At 41.6% G+C, this 22,775-nt stretch overlaps 1 protein-coding gene across 1 annotated transcript in view; it reads right to left on the bottom strand.

Moving 5' to 3' along the window:
- Positions 1-1,364: 1,364 nt before the first annotated feature.
- The window catches only part of Sorcs3 (sortilin related VPS10 domain containing receptor 3), a 606,876-nt gene continuing 585,465 nt past the window's right edge, over positions 1,365-22,775 (bottom strand). Inside the window, exons 21-27 of the mRNA XM_046450521.2 lie at positions 20,056-20,179; positions 18,559-18,671; positions 12,302-12,433; positions 10,391-10,490; positions 9,349-9,454; positions 4,048-4,208; positions 1,365-3,276 (exon numbers count right to left, since the gene is read on the bottom strand). Of these exons, the coding sequence (XP_046306477.1) occupies positions 3,212-3,276; positions 4,048-4,208; positions 9,349-9,454; positions 10,391-10,490; positions 12,302-12,433; positions 18,559-18,671; positions 20,056-20,179 (801 nt within the window). The 3' untranslated portion in view covers positions 1,365-3,211. The remainder of the gene's footprint in view (positions 3,277-4,047; positions 4,209-9,348; positions 9,455-10,390; positions 10,491-12,301; positions 12,434-18,558; positions 18,672-20,055; positions 20,180-22,775) is intronic.

The following is a 22,775-nucleotide window of genomic DNA, read 5'->3' as shown; positions in this document are numbered from 1 at the left end:
GTAAAAATTTGAAAAGGTGACAATAGCACAAATAAAGTTAGGCCAAGAATCATCCATAATTTCTATATAATGTCCTAAATGGAAATAAAAATACCTGTTTTATCTTTTATCTTCAGTTTGAGTTTAGAAAACAGGATTCTAGCCTGTAATCCCAGCAGCTCGGGAAGCTGAGGCAGGTGGATCCTGAGTTCAAAGCCAGCCTCAGTAAAAGTGAGGCACTAAGCAACTCAGTGAGATCCTCTCTCTAAATAAAAAATAAAATAGGGCTAGGGATGTGGCTCAGTGGTTTAGTCCTTCTCAGTTCAATCTCCAGTAATCCCCCCCCAAAAAAAGAAAGAAACATTATTCCAGAATAGTTTACTAGTTTCCAAAACATAATATCAAATTATTGAACAAAACTTTCTGGCTTATTGGGTTTCTGGGATCTAAGGACATTTATCATGTATTTTAAACATGAAATGAATAAAAATCATCCAACTTACAGACCTTGTTCTGAACGCTTTGTCCACATCCCCTTACTACCTAGTGTGGAGAGGAGCTGCCCATTCAGCAAAGGCCTAAAGGCGGAGATTTGCTGTTGGTTTTATTCATCAAACAGCAGGAAGAAGAGGGTCAAATTTGTTGGTTTCCTCTCCTGTTTTCATTTCCCCCACTTACATCTTCACTGCCTGAACTGGAGTTCGGTCTCTACCACTTACTGGTAACTGGTACCTGACTCCAAGGCCCTGCAGTTGCCAAGAGTTCTGCTCAGAAAGCCAGGATACACACATTTGGTTGGGAAACTTGGACGCTGGTTCAAGTGGGTCATTTAATAAAAACTCTTCCTAGAGCTGTAGAACATGAACAGGTATAATAAGTTGAATTACGGTTCTCAATTTTTCATGCACTCCATATATTAGGACTACTCATCTGTACCTTTTGCTATGAAATTTTTTAGAAGAATTGTGCCATGCACCAGAGGAGGAAAACCTATTTCCCTAGCTACTGATGTTGGACTTGGCCATGTGATTTTCTTTTGTCAATGTAATGCGAGTAAAGGGAAATGGAATGACTGGGTTGAGCAAGTCTCTTGAGGCCTCAGGGGTTTTGCTGGCCCCATTTGGAACTCTACCATCCATCCTCAGATAGATCCTGGTCCCAGAGTGATGATGACTCATGGACTGAACTCAAACTACCCAAATCCTGAATTCAGGCTGGCCCAGCGAGCCTTACTGAGTTCACCCCAGCCACAGCCAACCTGAGGACGGAATCATGAGTGAAAGATAAATATCTGTTTTTACAAGCCATTTTTTTTTGCATATAACAGTATTGCAGCAATGTTTGTGGACAGAATAGGTAAACTGCCCAAAGAGAGACAGCTCAGTCAAGTGTGTAGCTTTGATGTACAAAAATACATTTATTTTCAACAATTTCAAAACCACTGTCTTTTTTTTTACAGTAGAAATATTCAAATGGAACAATAAAACCAAGAACAGTATATGTACATATACTGTATATATAGATATGACTCATGCATTCGTATTCCAGTGTTTAGTACAAGTATTGCAATTGTCTGCCCATTTAACCCCTGAAACAAAGAAGTGGGATCTTCAGAAGCACTCCCAATACTGATCTGTGCCGTCGCCAGCTGAGATTCTCTATGTTGCATTCTCCCTGTATCTCACAAAGAGAAATGCAAAAGACATCCCACAAAAATGAACAGGTATAAAACGTGGCCTTTCCTTCCATATATATATACAGTATATCCTTCTTTAAACAAATGTGCTCAGGCTGAGCCTGAAACTAAAAACAGTCTAACAGCATGGCTTACAGTGACCTACTGAAAAGAACTGGTATGTCGAATGTGTGAAGGGGCTGAGGAGCTGGAAAAGCAAATAGGGGCTTGGAAAGCCGCTCACCCCAGAGGCAAGAACTACCTTAAGGGAACTGAAGGCAGACATTTTAAGGAAGTTGTGTACATCTGACAAGCAAATAGCACAGCTTTGCTAAAATCGTCTTTGACTAATATCATTAAAGGCTAGACCTCTATTTGGCCTGCAGGGTTCGCATGGACTCGGGATTCCACAAACGCTTCCTCCCTTCCAATCTCTCTACTCTCCTCATGCCAAGAGGCACTCACTGGGTTCAATTAGTGCCCAGGGGACTTTTCGCAGCCAAGAGTAGCCTGAGGATTTGCCATAAGCATCATACATTCCATGGAATCTAATGAGAAAGCAAGATCCACTGCGTGGCTTCTTTCAAGAGGACCGTTTTCTCAGGCTGATCAATATGCTCAACCTTTTTCTTTTTAGAAAGGAAGCCTCACCATCTGGATCTCGTTTGCAGTCTCTCGTGGACCTCATCTTGCAACTTCTTCCATGTCATTCTTTTATGGTGTCACTAGAGTCCTTCCTTTATCAATTACCCCAAAGAAGCCCTCCCCCCGCCCCCCTTTATATACATAAGTAGAAACCAGCTATGGTGCGGACACGGAGGTGCAAGAGTTAAGTGTGACAGACAGCTGAAGAGCATCCAGAACCCAACACATCCAGCAGGCCTGGGGTGGGGCAGCTCCAAGGGTGAGTGCGTAAGCCAACACGCGCATCTTTCTTTTTTCTGTTTTCTTTTTTACTAAACATTAAATTATTTCTCAGGAAATAAAAAGCTATTTACACTGTATGTTATGTACAATAAGCCATCTGCAGCCTCGCTATGGACATGCACGAGGCAGGGCCTCTTTAGAAAGGTGTGCACGCTTCCTGCAGCTAAGTCCACTCCCCACCAACCTACCTCCTGCAGATCGAACTGGGAAATGATTTGTGTTTTATGAGTGTGTGCCAGGGCATGGGAGTGTTGGTGACCTTGGGGGGGGGGGTAATAGCAGATTAATGAAAAGCCAAAACCCAACTTGAATTTTAAAAAGAGAGCGCGAGAGAGACACCACAAGGAAAAAGAGAGTCTTTGCGTTACAAATGGCAGAATAAAGCGAGGAGGCTGTGGGAAGATGCATCCTTTGCCTTTAGCACAAATACAGCCATTGATTCTTTTTGTCTCGTTTTAATCAGCTAAGAATGCCTTTTTCTCCAAAGCTAAGCATCTGCCTGGGATTTATGAGGGGGCCCTTGGTAAACAAAAGGTAAAAAAGACATTTTTCATTTTTCTATAATAATAGTAATAATAGTCATCAAAAATAAAAAGTCAGAAAGGTGGTTGACCACGTGGCTTGTTGGTGTTAAACACTAGTACAGTTGGGGATCTCCTTTGTGCTTTCGCTGTTCGCAATGGTTGCGATGCCTCCTGCAGGGGAGAGAAGACAGACAGAAAGGATGTAAGTTCAACAAGGGTGGGGACCTTCGTTTTATTCATTACTAAATATTAAGCCACGTGGAATAGGTACTTATTAGGTACTTAATAAACAGGGCTCCTAGATATTCCCCTCAGCTCACCAATTCATCTCATCCATGTGTAGTACCCACCACCTCTCACACAATCACAGGGAGAACCCACACATGGGCTGCCATGTTTACGCTCTATGGAGAACAATAGCAATAGGTAGCATGTACCAACACTCACTGTGGGGCAGTGAGCATTTGACAGCAGCATTTGATGATCACAGCAATCTCAAAATAGATTCTCAGACACTAGATAGAAATTCCATAGAATCTTAGGTCCTGTTATTCCCATTTCACAGTTGAGGAATACGTGGCACAGAGAGGCCCCAGAGATAGTGCAGTGGCAAAGCAAGAGCTATCCGATGTCAGATTCTGCATTCATGTGACTATTAACAAGGACATATAATGCTTTTGCTTTATAGGAAACAAACAAAAAAATCCAACAGTCATGGATAATTGGCTTTATCCCTGCCCTGCAGCAACCCCAGAACTTCTAATCTTGATTGAATTCTAAGGGGAAAAAGTCTGTCAATTTTATGTGGCCAAAAGTGCCAGACAAATTCTTCTCTAGCCTTCCAGTCCATAGTGTCTAGGGGACAGGTAATATGCACTGGCTGACCAAGTGTTTGGAGGACAGAGGACTCAGGCCCTTGATGGCACAGGGACACATACATACCTAGGACCCGAGTGTCCAACTCTTTTTCCAGCAGTTCCTCGGGCTCAGTGAAGTCACTGAGTGTGATTTTGGGGGCATTTTCACTTTGGCTCACTGACCCGATCATCTCCTGCTCCTTGTCATGTTGGACTTGGGCATAGATGTTAATCCAAGGAATTTTCCTATAAGGGTTAGGAACAAAATCAGAGTAAGATCATAGGCATGCCAAACTTGGGCTATTGTAAATGTTGGGTGATGAAGGAAATGTGAACAGGAAGAGCCAATGTCAGGGAAAAGTACTAGTCACCTAAAGACACTGTGGCCATGAGGCTAAGGATACAAAGCCAGTCAGAGACACAGGTGCCCAGGGAAGATGTAAACCACTGTGCTTTGAGGAATGCATCCTCTTCTGGGGCGAAAAGCAAGCAGAGATAAACCAGTTATTCATTTAGACCCTTAAAATGTTTTCTTGTTACTAAGTTTTCAAAAGAGTTGGACTTGGAGACTCTTAAGTTTGTATAGAAAAAGACTTTTTTTTTCTAAAATTGCATTAATTTAACCAATTTGCTTGTTTTATGAATAACTGAGAAATAATAGACTCTTAATCCAACATTACAATTTTCAGAGCAACACTCATTGACCAATCTTCAACATTTGGATAGTTAGTCTCCTCATCAATTCAACAAGGTTAACGATAGCTTCCTTTTATGAGTAGGGCGAATATTAAAGGAAGAATTAAGAGAAGCTAAATAACTTCCTTTAAAAACAGAAATACAAACAAGACCAGTTTGGGGATAGAAGAGTGGGCAGGTCCAGATCTGAATCTTTAGGGGACATTCACATCCTGACCCTTCTCTGTTATGTCTTGACCCATTGTGCTCTGGAGCCTCCTTCACGTTCCTCTAATCCAGAGCTTCTCAGCTCATAGTGCTCAGGTTCCACCCAAAGCCCTGTAAAATGTCCACTGTGTCTTTATAGGTGTGGATGGGTTGAGATTCCACATTTCTGCCAAGCTCTCAGGTGATGCTCATGTCTTTGGAAAGCTACACACCCAAACTCTGAACTCCAAGAAACTAATAGAGAAAGCTCTTCCCCATCTGGGGGACTTGGCATTGAACCAACTGTTCCCTCTGTCTGTAGCAGGCCTCCCTCTGCTCCTCTCATGGTGGTTTCTTCCTTGTTCTTCAGAACTTGGCTTATGCACCATCCCTGAGAAACCTCCCCTGTTAAAATCCCATGATTATGGATGATTTCTATAAAAGCAATAAATAAGACTCTGGCTTAGGATGATATAATAGGCAGCATGTATTGACTTGTTTTTGGTCTTTGTCTCCCACTAGACTAAAAGCCCCATGTGGACAAAGTCTATGTTTTCTATATTCACTGCTCTATATCTGACTTAGTAAGTGCTTGACACATGGTTTACATTCACTAAGCCTTTACTGAGTCAATGACTAAATGGTTCAAAGCCTGTTCTCCATCTATTTTTTTAAGTAACAGTCTTCAAAAAAAAAGTAACAGTTTTTTCTTGGATTATCATATCCAGAAGATACTCTTCTCACCTGACCAGTTGGCGAGGAAATTAGACTAAAGTCTAGATGCTTTATGAAGCCAATTACTGTGAAATACACCATTAGACTTAGGACATCTAATTCCCACCTTACACAGAATATTCATGCATTTCTAAAAAGAATCTCTCTTTTGTCTAAGTACCAAGCAGTACTATTTTCAAGTTTCTACATTCCCTCCCCTCTTTACCCTCAAATGAGGCACAATGTGGTGGCACTTAGTAAGGTCCTTCTGTAGCTAACACTGAAAGAAAACTCTGAAAATAGGTTTAAAACTTGCAGCGTTTTCTATCTTTTCTTTAAGCTCAGTTTCCATGTCTTTAGTGTTTGTTTTCCATACATTAGGAGAGGTGCCCCCATGACTCCTAAACCAGTTTAATATAATTTACAAGGCCCTAAATGTACAGCAGCTCTGTGAGAACCACAGCCTCTGCAAAGGTGTAGAATCAAAAATTCATGCTGGCTCTTACTTCTTAGCTAAATAGACATGCAGCCTAATGACTTAGATTTCTTCTGATCATAAAACTACATGTTATTCATGAATGTTGGCATCAACTATTATATTGAACTAGGTGCTGGGGGCAGTCATACCCTTCCTGCGCTTTGGAGTTGTTAACACAGTTCATTGCCTCCCCTCTTGCTTGACAAAAGACCCCCTAAGAGGATTTGGATGAATTAGCCCTTATGATGATTGTTCACTTTATTTCAATCCCTAGAAAAGACATCAAAAAAATAGGAATATTTTCACCATTCCAACTAGATGGTTGTAAGGGACTGACTTTTTTCTAACACAATTTGAAGAATTCTAAAAAGCTGTCAAGTTGCTTTTCATTTCTTAACATATCTGCTTGTAGGACTTTCAAGGATATAAGTTGAATCGGAACCCCGCTTTTGCATAAAGAGATCAAGGGATAGGTCCTGGGCCACACATTCAGACAGGTTTAAAAAGGAGAGTAAGATGGATAAGCCCAAGTCTTCTACAAAAGCAAGCAAACAAATAAAAAAAACAACTGTGGTTTATATTCATTTGCTCCAGCTATGAAGCACGCTGGAAGCCTCTGAGAGCAAAGTAGACTTTGAACTATAATGAAAGCCCCACCGAAAAAAAAAGATAGGAGCAAATATAAAGGCTCAAACATTTTCTTGGATAACCAGAAAAAGTGTATCTAGAGTTTTTTTTTTTTAAAAAAAAAGGGGTCTTGTTACGCAGTTTTCAGAAAGCAAAAGCCATCTCACAGTGATTTTTAATTATATTGGTAAGACATATGGCGTTCACTGAGAACAAGATGCAGTGTAAGAGGCAGGGTGATATTTACTTGAAGGAGGTCTGGGGATTGGGGTGATTGTCCTCCTAAGTGACTAGTTGGGACAAGGAGATGGTTTTTCAGTGCTTGGCACATAGTAGGAACTCAATAAATGTTTGTTGAATATTACATGTTTAAATTCATTACAGACGGGAAGTTTTGGTTCTGAAAACTCAGCATAGCAAATATTCTGGAAACAGAAATAGAATTGCCCTTTACCTAGACTAGGCTGTTCAACAGAATGTTTACTAACCAGGTAAAGCTACTCACATTTCAATTAATTAGACTTAAAATTTAAAATTCAGTTCACAATCACACTAGTGGCCATTAGAGTAGAGCACAGATTACAGAACATTTTCATTGTTGCAGAACATTCTATTAGACAGGGAACCCAGGAGTAAGAACCTGACCTTATTTGCCTGCAAGCTGGGCATCCTCCACATAGCCATCAATGGGGTTCTATATGATGAAGAAGGGGAAAAAGATAAAAAAAAAAATCCAACCAACTCTCAACCAAATGGCTTGAGCCCTAGGAGGAAAACATCCAGTAAAAAGAGGATAGAAAAGTCAAGGTTAACCAGTGACTGGTTACTTGTAGCTGACTCTGCTGTTTATCCATCTGGACTGGTATTCGTTTCCTGTAGACTTAGCTGCATGATCCACTGTCAGTGACTTAGAAAGGACTGGCCAATAATTGGGAACTACAAAGGGAAAGAGTTCAGAGATGTCATTACCTGGCATGGGCTCATGTATTAAAGTGTGCAAATTTAGAGATGCCTACAGTAATAAGTTGACTGTCTAGGGAGTACAGCCGCATTTATAAAAGAACAGAGGCTTTCTAAATCATAGGGTAAGTCTGGCTTTAATTTGGAGATGCATGCCAGACACAAATGCCTCTTATCAGGACTCCTATTGGCACTTGTCCTCAGCAACCACTGAGGTCTAGGAGGCAGAGGCAATAAATTTGGTTTAGCTGCTCTTCAAATCCCAGCAATCACCAGGCTTCCCCACAATCAAATCCTTGGATGAGTCAAAGTCTTGTTTGCATAGAATGGAAGTAATGCATAAATGGGTAGCTGCCTTCACCAGACCATTTCCATATTGAACCTTTTCTCTTGACTTATGAAGTGCAGGCTTTACCTCTCTTCAAAGGGAACAGGGTACATGGGTTGACCCTTCTCCATCCAGAAGGACATGAACTCACACACAGGTCTATAAACTGACTACCAAGGTAAATTATACTTTGCACTTCTGGTGGGTATGAGTGGGTATTGAAGGCTTCTTGCCAGTGTGGCTAATATTGAGAGGTATATTGATTTTTTTTTTTTTTTTGAGATAACCACTAGGGGAGGGTATGGCGTGAGAAAAGATGTCAGAAGAGGAAAGCACCTTTTCCACTAATCTCTTCCAAAATCTGAAAGTCTACCTCCCAGGTACAATCCTAGAGCAAAGCCAGGCATTCAGAAGTCATGTGATAATAAATGACATTTTCATTTTATCTAGGCTTCATGAGAAGCACATATCCATGCCACAGATATGTTTTTTGAGAGCCTACTGTGTGCCAGTTGATGACACAAGAAGCATCTTTGGAAGACATGCTCTTTGTTATTTACAAGTCCTTAGCCTTCTTTTATAGTAAAATATGCATCAGTTATAGCTATTATTACATGTCAACCATATAGCAAAACCATATTTTACAGATAAGAAAACTAAGGCTTAGAGAGACAAACACAATTGCCCAAGGTTATAAATGGTAAAAGTTGATTCTCAGTTTAGAGTTCACACTCTTAACCTATACCCGTCCTAGGAGGAGTATTGCATAACTTGAATATTAGTATAGGTTTGTTAATTTCAATTTCATATTTTCAGTAAGTAGCCTGTTATATCTCCCCTCCTGTGGGCTTTAAAAAGGATTTCTGAACACATGCTGAGTTTAGTTTCCCTGATCAATTTCCTTAGAAAAAGGAAGAAGTGAGAAAAGGTTGAAGGCAAATTTAAGTAGAGATATTGGATGGCTACAACCTGAGAAAAGAAAATGAGTGTGTGTCTGTCCATATGCATATCAGATTTCAGCTGCAATGTCTCTTCTTAACCACTCTGAATGGGTGTTGATCTGCATAAAAGGATCTGTTGAGTACTTGGGACCTCACTTGAAAAATCTGTGTGAGGTCTGAAAACTTCTTACACTTTTTCTATTAAGCAGAGTAAATGGATGTCAAGGCTAGCCTTTATTTGCCTAACTCCATATACCTCTAAAGTGGAGAGAAGTCAGATTCTTAAAACCATATAATCCCTCACCCCCAACCATTCCTGTTTTCCCCCAATGTCAGACACTACTTCAAGGAGAATTAAGGACAGACTCTTGAGATGAGTTTAGGAAAGTTGGTTAACAGAAAAATCATCTGCATTAAACCTGGTCCTGAGATAAAGTGAGTGAAAATCCAACATACCTTTTAAACTTGTAGATCAAAAACACAGCCAGGCCAACAAACACCACTGACAAGAGCATCAACATGGCGGAGCTGCTGTGACCAGCACTGGAATCCACTAGTGGAGCTAGGAGGGAAGAAGAATGCTCAGTTGGAAGTTAGTAACTGGGCAGATGCCAAGCAGCCAACTATCTGCTCTCCACCCTTACGTCCAGTCCCCAATCACCCTGCATGCAATCTGAGTACAGGAAGCCTGGCTTCAAAAATGAGAATGGTACCCTTGATCACAGATTTCAAGGGAAAGTGAACTCCTTGGCTGTGCCTGGGGCACCTTGCCATTCTTGATATAAATTGAGTAAAGTGTGTCCAGATGAGAGAGAAGAAGGACTGTGTGCTTTTTCTTTGCAACAGCCTGTGTGCCAATGCGGCAGTCCACTGGGAACTTTGGCTAAACACTAAAGCCATGTTTCACTCTCTTCCTCTGCAAGGTTCTGGTGAAGCACCCCTGGATGAACACACATGGAGCCTGTACATTGAGAAGTCTTAGATTAACAAGAGAGCTAGCAGCAAATGCCCACTGTGACATGCTTTTTATTCCTTTCATAAATCAACCAAGTAGAGCTAGTCTCCATTTCTACCAGACTCATACATTTTAAATTGGATGTTTGATGATTCTAAAGTTTTCTAATCTTACATTCCCACTAAAATTCATGGGATCATAGAATCTAAGAAATTAAGGGAGCCCAATGAATATCCATTGCAATCCTAATTGTTGCAAAGAAAAATAATTAAGTAAATACATCAAGTCAAGATCCAAGGAAATCGTATGCTTTCTCCAGTAACAAACAAGATTGATGGCAAAGGCACTCCTAAGAAGGTCTTCCTGCTACCCACTCGGAACTCCTCCAGAGACACATGATTAATCTTTCTGAACTGTCAAATAAGTGCTTCATTACAACACCAAACTTTCAGGCATTTATGGCAAAACTTTTGGGTGATTATCTCTTTCCTTTTCTCTGCATGGTACCCATGTCCCCCTGACTCCCAACAGACACTCACTCACCTAATGTCAGCTGTGTGACATACACAATGACCTGGACCCCTGGTTTCAGCTCAAACTGGACCAAGTTCTGGTTTAGAGCATTAAACAGTATCTCTACAATCTGAAAGAAAGGAGAGAGAGGCTGTAGAGAAAGCTGTGAAATGCAACAATGCTCCTTCATGGGTGAACTGACCAAAAATGACCACATTCATTCTGGGAACTGGATATTGGAACATCTTTATCAACTTTTTTCTCCAGCCATCAGAGCCCTGTGCAGCCAATGAAGTGAGTGGTATCATTTGCTTATGCTGGAGAGGGGAGAGGGGAGAGGCAGAAGGCGGTGTGCCCACGGTCACCCCATGTATTAGAGCCCGGACAGATGGGGGTTTGCCACTCCACTCCTTGCTCAGCGCTCTTTCATCCCTGCCTTCAGAACCAGACCTGTTGAGGGTTCCAATGAAAGAAAGTCAACTCATCATTAGCTCTTTAATCTGATCAAGTAACACGCACAGGGTACCCAGGACCCTGCTGGGATTAAAGCAGGCACGTACATCCCCAGCCCACTCCTCCCTCGTTTCCATCTCAGAGACAATGGGAGGCAAACATCAAAGCAGAAGCTGCCTCGTTTTTATGGGATAATTTTTCCTCTTTACTTTTCTCCAGCAAGTCTCAGAACACATAACATCGATTTAATCACTCTGTAATTCCCACATGAAAGCTGAGGCGGACTTAGGCTGTTGTCCCTAACTCTTATCTCGCTGTATGCGCCTTAATATCACAGCTGCTATTCATCACCGTAATTACCTATTTATCTAAATGGATGGATATTGTAGCTTCCAAATATAGTTCACACATGCCACTTGCTATTTCAGAATAAAGAGGTCTTATAAAAGTGATGTGTGCGTTGAGAAGCTGAATGTATTTCTGGCCAACTTCAACATGCAACCCTGCAACATAAGGGAACTGTTTCTTCTTCCAGAGAAGTGGACTGTGATGCCATTTATACTGCTCAAGGCTGTGGATGGGTGTAGTGATGGGTGACAGCTGGGCCAGGTGAGTACCTGAGGGACACAGAAGGGTCTGTACAATGGTTACTGCACACAGGAGCAAACGTGTTTGATTCACACTGACCTTCAGCAGCCTGGTCCTTGCTCTCTTTCACGTCCCCTGATTTAGCACCATGGGAAGGCAGGGAAGGGTGACACAGAGTACAGCCAATGAGACCCCAATAGGAACAGTGAGTGGCAGGGAGAAACTCGAGACCTGCCCCTCCTTTGCTCCCAGGATGATGCGCAGATCACAGGACCAAGAGCCCATTTGATAAAGACAGTGAATCACATTCCCTCTTGGAAATACTGCTTCTTTAGTCAAAGCAAGATGAGGCCATCCATCTCTCTCCAAGAGACATATTTAAAAGCAGTTCATTCTCTCTCCAGAAGGGAAATTTAAATTAACTAGGACCTCCAGAGCCAGCACAGTTTAAAGACAAGAAACATATTTTTCCATGAGCACATAGGGGAACTCAAAGCCCTTTGCCTCTGTAAGCCTTTCTCTGTGTATCTTTCTGTCTGACTTTCTCTGCCACTGCTCTGCCATACCAGGATGAGTCACTGTAGGGAGATATGAGCAAAGTGCAGGGGCACCATATTGGAAGACTCAGTTCCACCTGACTCATTCACCTTGGTGCCAAGGTCAGTGTCCCTGTTTCAGAGGTGCTGTTCCTTCTGGTGTGGCAGAGTGCTCCATGCTACTTGCATTTTGCTCATTCTGGGCAAGACTGATGGCTGGTTCTTCCAAACCCTGGGTGTTGGGCAAAGAGCTATACCCTGGTGGGTCAATGGGTGATAGCTTCTCTCCCTTTTTGGCTGGAAACAACTTACGCCCCTCAGAGCTTGGGCTGCAGGCAAGTGTCCCGGCCAAGTTTTCGCTTACTTGTTCTAGGTCTCCTTCGTGGCCTTTCCTCCTCTCTGTCAAGTTCTTGGGTGGGAGGATGAAAAGCTCTGCTGAGGTGGGGAGGCCAGGGAACACAGCAACAAGGACCTGGTCTTCTGGGACACTGGTCACCTGCAAAGTATACAGACCAAAGAGTGAGGTCCTGGGGAGAGACGTGCACAAATAGCAGCCAGAAGCAGAGGACACACAGCTTTGGGGCTTGTACGGATGTTTTAAATTCACCATCTTAGGCTTGCTTTCTCTTTTTCTCTAAAACTGCTAGGTAAAGAGTTATTAGTTTCCCCTCTTGCTATGCTCTTTTTCTTTTCTAACTGAAACTAAAATAGTATTATAAATGATCTTCAAAACATTGCTGGGAGCATTTGCAATCCCATATTTTCCATTTTTTTCTGCACTAAGGACTAGGGCTTCTGGCTAAAACACGAACAGACTGGCTGCAAATGAGGAATAAGCAGTTATACACAGACACGGGAAAATGCAAATTTAAAAAATAGCCGAGCACTACTTGTTTTCACTTCTTAAAGCAGGATTTTAAAAAAGTTTAATGGCTAATGTTGGCGTGGCTGCAGCGGAGGAGGCTGCCTCATTTCTTGCTGGCAGCACTAAAAATTGATGCATATCACCAATTTGTTTCCCAAAAGACTCACATTAAGTCCATGAAAACATGCATAACCTTCATCTGGTAGCTTTAACACTTTGTGGGTGAGTCCTGAAGACGTGATCCAGAATGTAGGGAAAGGCCATAGGCAGGAAAAAGTAGGACATTACATCGAATAGTAAATAAAGAGGAAAAACTCAAATATTCAAAAAACATGAAGTAAATTCCAGTACAATCACCTGATACAATATTATTCTAGCTTTAAGATGATAATCAACACCAGGAGGCAACATGGAAAAACACTTCAGATGGCTGCATTCTGGTCTATTTCCTTTGGTTACAAGTCTATAAAAATACAAATGTACTGAAAAAAAAGATCCCGAATACTAAAAGTTAAGAGGCTGAGATGATGAGTGAATTGTTCTATTCCTGAGTGTTTAATAAAAGGATTATATTATTTTTGGGATAAAAAACTAAACATTAGCTTCTATCTTAAGGCCAATTCCTGGAGACCAAAGAGAGAAGAAAAAAGAAAAAAAAAGTGAGAACAAACAAATAGTGTGCCCACTGCTATCCTTTCTTTTGTGTCTCTTGAGGGTCATTTTTTTTGGGGGGGGGGGGGGTGCATGGAGCGGGTACCAGAGATTGAACTCAGTGACATTCAACCACTGAGTCACATCCCCAGTCCTATTTTGTGTTAATTTAGAAAAAGGGTCTCACTGAGTTGCTTAGCACCTCACTTTTGCTGAGGCTGGCTTTGAATTCTTAATCCTCCTGCCTCAGCCTCCCAAGCCATTGAGATTACAGGCATGTGCCACTGCGCCTGGCTCTTTTTTTTTTTTTTAATTGTTTTTAATTGGTTGTTCAAAACATTATAAAGCTCTTGACATATCATATTTCATACATTAGATTCAAGTTGGTTATGAACTCCCAATTTTACCCCAAATACAGATTGCAGAATCACATAGGTTACACATCCACATTTTTACATAATGCCCTATTAGTAACTGTTGTATTCTGCTACCTTTCCTATCCTCTACCATCCCCCCTCCCTCCCCTCCCATCTTCTCTCTCTACCCCATCCACTGTAATTCATATCTCTCCTTGTTTATTTTCCCATTCCCCTCACAACCTCTTATATGTAATTTTGTATAACAATGAGGGTCTCCCTCCATTACCATGCAATTTCCCTTTTCTCTCCCTTTCCATCCCACCTCATGTATCTGTTTAATGTTAATCTTTTCTTCCTGCTCTTCCTCCCTGCTCTGTTCTTAGTTGCTCTCATTATATCAAAGAAGACATTTGGTATTTGTTTTTTAGGGATTGGCTAGCTTCACTAAGCATAATCTGCTCTAGTGCCATCCATTTCCCTGCAAATTCTATGATTTTGTCATTTTTTAGTGCTGCGTAATACTCCATGGTGTATGGAAAAATAAAAGACCCAGAATAGCAAAAGCAATTCTAAGCAGGAAGTGCGAATCAGGCGGTATAGCGATACCAGACTTAAAACTATATTACAGAGCAATAGTAACAAAAACAGCATGGTACTGGTACCAAAACAGGAGGGTGGACCAACGGTACAGAATAGAGGACACAGAGACTAATCCACAAAGCTACAACTATCTTATATTTGATAAAGGAGCTAAAAGCATGCAATGGAGGGAGGATAGCATCATCAACAAATGGTGCTGGGAAAACTGGAAATCCATATGCAACAAAATGAAACTGAATCCCCTCCTCTCGCCATGCACAAAAGTTAACTCAAAGTGGATCAAGGAGCTAGATATCAAATCAGAGACTCTGCGTCTGATAGAAGAAAAAGTTGGCTCCGATCTACATATTGTAGGGTCGGGCTCCAAATTCCTTAATAGGACACCCATAGCACAAAAGTTGATAACAAAAATCAACAAATGGGACTTACTTAAACTGAAAAGTTTTCTCTCAGCAAGAGAAACAATAAAAGAGGTAAATAGGGAGCCTGCGCCTGGCTCTTGAAGTTCTTTTGTCCAGAACAACACTGACTGCTTCTTCTAATCATACAATATGAGTGATAATTAGATGCAGCTGAATTACCGCCTTGACAGTTTCCCTTGACTGTATCTGCCTATGATGATTTCCACTTCAGCCTCCCAACCAAGGTCCTTCAAAGACAATTCCCACCCACCCCCCAGGAAAAAAAATGGAGGGACAGTGTAGCTCAGGAGGAAGGAGGGGGAAATTAGCAAACTTTCATTCCTTCCAGGGTTCATCCCCAGCATCTCCACCAAAAGCAAACATTTACCCCTTCCCAACCACAATGGGTCCTAAACGGGAAGAGGTGATACTGAAATGCTGGGCCTTCGACTCTTACCCTTTCCCATTGCAGATGAGTCCTGGAAGGAGAAAAGCAAATAGTGAAGCTCCAGGTATCAATGGGTCCCAGAGGAAGGAAGATAAGCAGTGAACACCAAGTTCTGAGCTGTTCCCAGTGACAATGAGTTTCAAACTTTTTACAACTGCCTTCCTGAGTTAAAATTTTAACCTGCACAAGTAGGTCCCCGACTGGCCAAACAGCACATCTGCAGTCTCCAATGATTAATTCACCCTCATTGTAAAGTATAAAACCCAGACTCCTTCTGTAACCTGGGGGCCGTTTCTGTATCCAGAAAATGAGCCCTTCCATGCCTGATGGATTGACTTTGCTGCAGAATGAAGAAAAGCTGGCTGATCCATTTGAGATCTGCTTCTGTCCAGGTTATTTGTATTTTCACTATGGTGCTGAAGCCATATTGCCCATCATCATGCCCATCACATTTCAAGAACAGAGACCATGTCCACTGTGGCATGTGATTACATCTATATGGTACAGTGTTGCCCCCGATTGGTTCCTAGTGTGCTGTTGCCCAAACATTCCTGGAGTTCTTTGAGGCTACCTAGCTGCTCTGAAAGATCCCTGACAGAGGAGAAAATCAATTAATAGCTGCTGAATTGAACAGAAGCAGAGGATAGGTCGTTTCCCATTTGCTCAGCTCTGATTCCTATTTGGAACGTGGCTTCCAGATTGGAGTTAACGTTCAGGGTTGTGATAAACAAAAGCAAGAGAGCCAGCCTACAGGAGAGTAAGAAGCAGCACAGAAGCCTAAAACTCCCATCCATCAGAGAAGCATCCACTTGAAATGCCAGATGCCTCACTGTCCTGCTCTGAGGCACGCCCTGGAGTAGCTGGAAGTCTCAGTGACCTAGTACGTTGGGTAGAAGACTTTATCCTAAACAGCCAGGGGTAGCAAGTCTCAGGAGACCAGAAGAAGAAGCAAAATGTTGAGAACCACACAATGGAGTCAAGTGGGAGGAGCCTCTCCATGTCTTGGTTAGTATGATGCTTTTGACCCTTTGTCTCAAGGGTCAAAACTATGCATCTAGATTCACTGAATCCTGTGTAGAGGGACATGCAAGTGATTTGTCCTCATGAAACTTAAGGGCTAGGCATCAATGACATGGATAATTATTATTATTTAGTAGTAGCACTGTTGTAATTACCAAGTTATTTCTAAAAAATGTGTAAGTTTTTAATAAATGCAACCCTATAAAATGCTGCCCAATTTGGGTGCCTCACAATCAAAAACATATGCTACAATGTGATTGTTTCTCTTCCTATAATTCATATGCTTAAAACCTGGCCACTCCTGTGTTGGAGTAGGAGGTGGGGCCTTTGGAAGGTGATTAAATCATGGGGGTGGTGCCCTTGTGAATAGAATTAGTGCACTGAGGTCACAGAGAGCTGCTTTGCCTTTTTTCTACCACATGAACCTAGTAAGAAAGTGTCATCTTTGAATCAGGGAACAGGCTCTTACTAGACATCAAATAGGCTGGTGCCTCCATCTTGGACTTTCTGGTCTCCAGAACTGTGAGAAGTAATTTCTGTTGCTTATGAATCATCTAATCTATGGTGCCTCGTTACAGCAGCCTGAACAGATGAAGAGAAGACAGCACACATAGCAGTCTCTTTTTCACTTCTCCTTATGAACAATATTTTAATAAAAGGTTTAATGTTCCTCTTGTAGTCAGTTCCTACAGGAATGCTTTTATATCCTTCTCATTGGTGTTGGCTGCTCCTTTTCCATGTTTTTCCTGGGGTCTTTCACTTCTCCCTTGGGAGCATGAGCAGTCATGACTTCCTTGACCCCCACTCCCCTTAGGGGAGCCCAGTGACCTCCTAGGCCTCAGCTCCAAAATCTCTGCCTCTGGTATGACCCTCTGCTTGGCTTTCAGACCCCCATTTTCAACTCTCTTGTGCGCTTTACCTAAACATTTTTCATGTGCTCCAAACTCATAAAAACATCATTGTTCCCTGAGTATATTTCTCCTAAACAGTCCCTATCTTGGTTAATGCAAGGCCATCTCCTACTTACTCTAGTAACCAAAAGGCTTCTCCCTCTGTCTCATTGCATTTATTAATCAGTAACCCAACTGTTCAACTTCCTAAGTAGGCTTGGACTCCTTTTCGGGATCTTATTATTCCTGGTTGAGGTAACTGAATACTGCAGTGGCCTTTCAACTGGTCATCTTTGGTGAAATATCTCCCCTACTCTGTACCCTCCCTGATTTCCCAGCAGGCTTTCCTCTGCATTGCCATCAGAAGGGGAGCCTGACATATAAACCTATTGGCAGCATCTTGTTACCTAAAGAAAAAAATAATACTTTTCACACTCTCCACTGCCTGAAGAACAGACGGCAACTACCAGTTAGCTTCAGACACTTCACAGTCCATCCTAACCATTTAGCTCAACTTTAGCCAGGCTTGTTCTCTAAGTAATAGACTGAGGACACAAACCCAATGCCATTTCCCAACAGGGCATACTCCTCAGAAGTCCATGGATTTCATGCTACCTGAAAGACGCTTTCCCCTCCCTGTTAACTGACATATATCCTTATATGTATAATAGCTCAAATATCCCATCCAAAATGATCCCAATAGTTCAGTGAGCTTTTTGTTGAATCACAAATCCATCCATGTCAGGCTTGCACTTTACTGGCTGGTACAAATCACACGTTTCTCTATACTCCATGGAGACTCTGGTTACAAACTACACATCAGACATGTTTTTACATTTGAACTAACTGTGTTTTGTTTGTCAGATTCTAGTACCTAGTTTTGACAGAGGCTAACAGAATTCTTACTTTCTCTAAGGCAATTGTGACCCTGGGATAAATCTTCAGCTCTGTATCTCTGGTAGAACGCTGTTTCCTGGCCCGTAGTCTCCTGAGAGCCATGAATGGCCAAGGGTGGTCTGGGGATTCTATATATCTGTGAATATCTATTCATGGTCAAAGATATACCTAAGTGCATGCTATTAGTATGGACTCACTGAATGGTCCATCCACTAGTCCTCTAAAAAGGTCAAGCCCCTGTCTCAGAAATGTTTGGATAAGCAGTGGGTCAATTTCCATCTTCAAACACTAGACTTAACTCTCTCCTTCTCTCTCCTCTTTTTCTCCCCTCTTTCCTCCTTCCTCCCTGCTACTCCACCCATTCTTTCCCTCTTTCTCTCTTTTCATAGAGAAACAAAACTTATCTATCTGCAGAATAGTGTTTTCAGTTCTTATCGATTCCATCAAGTTCTCTTGTTCACAAACTTAAACAAAGATAAACCCAACTTACTTTAACCAGGGCTTTCTTGATGACATTGCCAATGTCTTGCCTCCACTCGGGAATGTCAGGGTTGTGAAAATCCAGATTAGGAGAGAAGGACAAGAGCTGGGACTGGAAGTATTCTGAGAGGAGAAGAAACACACAAGTGAAGCTGGCAGAGTGAGATGAGAGGGGGTCTGGGGGGTAAGGGGCTCTGCAAGGCTTGGCTCTTCCCTGAGGATTCAACTGTAAATCCTTATTTTTAGTCTATGTCTTGGCTTCTGAAATAAAATGGAATTTGAGAGTTGGAAGTAGATTTCGGCTTCTGCTGGTATTTTCAGTTCCTAGGATCTTAAGCCTTTCTTCTCGTAAAGAGTAGTAATGAAATGAATCACAAGCATGGGACTCCAGAAAGAGGCTTCTGCTCCTGTAGGTGGTATCTGTCACACAGGGCCAACCAAAGGCACTAACCCTTTGGGCTGGGTTGGGATGGAGGCTAGAAACTGCCTCAGAGGATGAGAGAGTAGGTTGAAATCTTGTCTCTAGGGTGTGTGTAACCTTCAGTGTCTTGACCTGGTTGGGGAGTACAACTGCTTTATTCACTTTGGGGTAATTCATGAAGCTAAACATTTGTGGTCCATATATTTTTTCTGTATACAATTTATACTCCAATAAAAATGTTTACTTAAAAATAAAACTTCTATGTACCCAAAAAAGAGACTGAGCAGCAGATTTGCAGAGAGGTAGGAAAAGCAACTCACCTAGATGAGCCTGAAGAAATATAGTCTGAGTCAGAGGCTCACATACCTTAGAACAACTTTCCATAAAAATACAATGATAGTGGCTATATCCAGGGGACTGGGGGCGGGTTGTGTGATGTGGTAGTGGTAGCATAATCAATTTAATTTAAAATAAATTTAGTGATTAGGAGTGGTTCTACAAGAATGAGAAGAAAAGGGGGATCCTGTTTATCACTTTCTTCAAGCTTATATTCTTAGCCGTATAATCAAGCCTTTCCAGGCAATATTGTTAGAACCTCCAACAACCAAGAAAACACATCAGTTCTGGGTAGGCCATCTCATTACTGGGGCTATGAGTTCTGCAAGGGGAGGGATCGTGACTCCCCCAGCTTTGGAAATCACTGGTCCCCTCTCACAGGCAATGGGTGTTGCATGTGCATTATGGATACCTCAGCAGGACATCAGCACTAGCTCCTTCTATGACAGTCTTCCAGCTGAGCATTCTCTCAACTTATGATACATGAATCTGTCTAATGAGAACCTCAAACAGATTGCCGTGCAGACACACACTGCTGTGGAAAACACATACGTGCCTGTGATCTCCTTCCCTGATAGCCTGAATCCTCTATCTGGGAACAAGTTAGGAGGTAGATCCGAATGCCTCTGTGAACCTCCTTCATTTTCCTTAGGCCTGGGGAGGTTCTAACAGTCAGTGACTGCTACAAGGGTGGGTACAGGGAGTTGGCTGGGCAGGAGGGGGCATCCGAAGACAATTCTTAGGGCTTACCATGAACTGCAATATCTTTAGTGTCCTGGATGAGGGCATTCCCGGCAGCCACCTGGACAGTGATGGTGTTGGTTCCCTCTGCCAGGAATGTGAAGGAAGTGCTGCTGTCCAAGGTGATGAGGGGCTGCGGAAAAGAGAAGTAACAGCACCCATTTAATCTCTGTGGGATAGAAGGTTTCCTTCCTTTTCTGTAAATCTCGGAATGACACAGATCTGCACAGCAGACTAGATCCCAGGTGATCCTAACTTGGAAATGGTGGGGTGGGAGGCAGTTTTATACAACTTCCTAAAACTGTAATAATTCTTTCAGGATCCTGGATGAATATTAAGAGACACGAAACACATTATAAAATGTTAATCCAGAGAAATGGGGGTAAGACTGGACACTCATGAGTTCTTACGTCACTCTATTCTTTCTCCTAGGGGAAGGCAGAAGCAGTGTTTGCAATGTGTTTCAAAAGGAAGAGTATCTGCTGTCACTTATGTTTTCATTCTGATTTCCATTGGACTATGTGACCTTTCGGGAGAGTGATCACATTTTACTTATTTGGTATCACCTGCCCTCAGCACCTGTCCTTCATATAACAGGTAAGTTGGATGCATAGACATGCTATTGACTATTCATTTTATTCTATGTATCTTCTATCCTAAGGCAGTAGGTAAGAAAATATATAAACATGCATATCTGTGATCATGTTTTTAATCTTTTATTTTTTCCTTTTGTCTTTCCTGATGATCATCATAGATAGGGACATCTCAAAGATAAAAAGAAAAGTACCATAATTGTGCTTTTTTCCTCTGAGAATTAGGATCTTGATAAGAGCAGGTGCTTTTTGGAGAGAAAAGGCAGATCCTGAGATTGAAGAGTCATTATCCAGTGGTCATCTGAAAGCACAGGCCTCTCTTGTTTGGAAAGTAAGACATAACAGTAGGAGACTGAGCTAAGGCAGCTGATAAATAAAGAGACTCCACAAGCAGAGAGGAGAGGACTTGCTTTTCTTCTCTGTGTGCCAGGACAACTGGATAGAGAATAATAATGTAGATGGTTGGAGAGTGCACAGAGCTGCACTTTAAGGAGTGGACATGGACCAGCACTCACCCAGCATACCCGTGCATGGCTGGATGCAGCACAGAGCCCCACAGAAGCTTTAAGGTGCAACTTTCAGGTAGTGTTTCCTCTGCAAGGCTTAAATTTCATTCCAGATCACAATTTTTGACTGAGCCCCAGAAACAATAATTTGATTTTTTTCTCTGCTTTAAAATTCTATAGCTCTATTTTATGACCAGGCTTATGGTTAGAGCTGAGCAGAATTAGAGATATTGCCCTAAATTTCTGACACCCTTTCTTCTCCGCTTGCTAAATAATAAGAAGAAAAGAAGCACATAAAGAGGCATATTCTTTTCCTCAATTAAGGGTAAGCCACAGGGTTCAGGTACTCATCCATATTTATGGCTCCCTGATGATGCACACAGGGTATGTCCTGCTGGATTAAATAAGGGATGAGGTGCAAGTAGGTCTGTCATGTGCACCACTGTGACACCATGACTGTTTAAGTCCTGTGAAGTCTAGTTGAGCTATCTCATGGAACAAGAGAATAACATGGGTACCAGATGGTTGCCATCTCTAGTTGACAAGAACAGTGACTTCAAACTCTGGCTCTGTTTAATGTTTAATGAAATGACCTTGGTTAAAATGGTCCCCATTCTCAGCCTTCTTTATCTGTTAAATAAATGGATTGGTTTAAAGATTGGTGATGATTTTTATTCAGCATGCAGAATCTGGGGTTTAGGCAAAATATGTAGTTTCTACTGGTCGTAGCTTATCTATCAGAAGTTGCTTAATTACCTTAGTTACCAACCTTTAAAAACAAGATGGCTCCAAACATTTAGCAGAATGGCTAATATTTTGAAATGATAATAAGGAATAAGGCTGAAGAGGGAAGAGTAAACTAGAACTCTCCTATAACATACAAAGAGTAAGCTAGAATGCTCATACAGAGGAATGCAAAACACTACAACCATGTGGAACAAAGTTAGATTTTTATAAGAATTTGCAAGAACTTTTTTTCAAAGAGGTTGTATCATTTAACATGTTTTGATTTGGCAATTGCCATTCTGGAAATTTCGTGAAGAGAAAACAGATATCCAAAATAATAATTTGAAAAAGTTCACAGCAGCTCATTCATGACAGCTGAAAACTGGGAATAGGCAAGGAATTCCTCCATAGGAAATTAAATGAATCAGAGTACATTCACATAATGAAAAGAACAAATAACGAGGTATTTTATGTATACATGTGTATAAGTGTATTTATATCTACAAGAGAAGGAAAGTTTTATTACTCATTTTATGCTCACCTGGGAGAAAGTATGTCAAGAAATCTTGAACTATATTTAACAATTTGCAAGTTGAATCACTTAGGATAAAGTATATAGGTTTCTTACATTTACATTGAAATGAATCAAAAAATCTAGAAACAGAGATGGACGGACAGATTGACATGTGACAAAACAAGCAGACTGTTAATGGCAGACTACAGTAGGTGGTGGATATGTGGATGCTCACTGAAAAATTCTCTTAACTCCACTGTATGTCTGAAATTGTTCATAATAAAATACTAGGAAAAAAAATTATCCAAGGAATATCCATGTGATTTTATTTTCCCTGACTCCTTTGAATGACCCTCTGACCCTGACTGTACTACATTGCCCTTCCATATT

The sequence above is a fragment of the Marmota monax genome, unplaced genomic scaffold (assembly GCF_021218885.2).
Source record: "Marmota monax isolate L192 unplaced genomic scaffold, Marmota_monax_Labrador192_F-V1.1 WCK01_AAM20220418_F8-fsc00004, whole genome shotgun sequence".
NCBI lineage: Eukaryota > Metazoa > Chordata > Mammalia > Rodentia > Sciuridae > Marmota > Marmota monax.
Note: the sequence above shows the minus strand (reverse complement) of the source record. Positions and strands in the feature narration are given on the sequence as shown.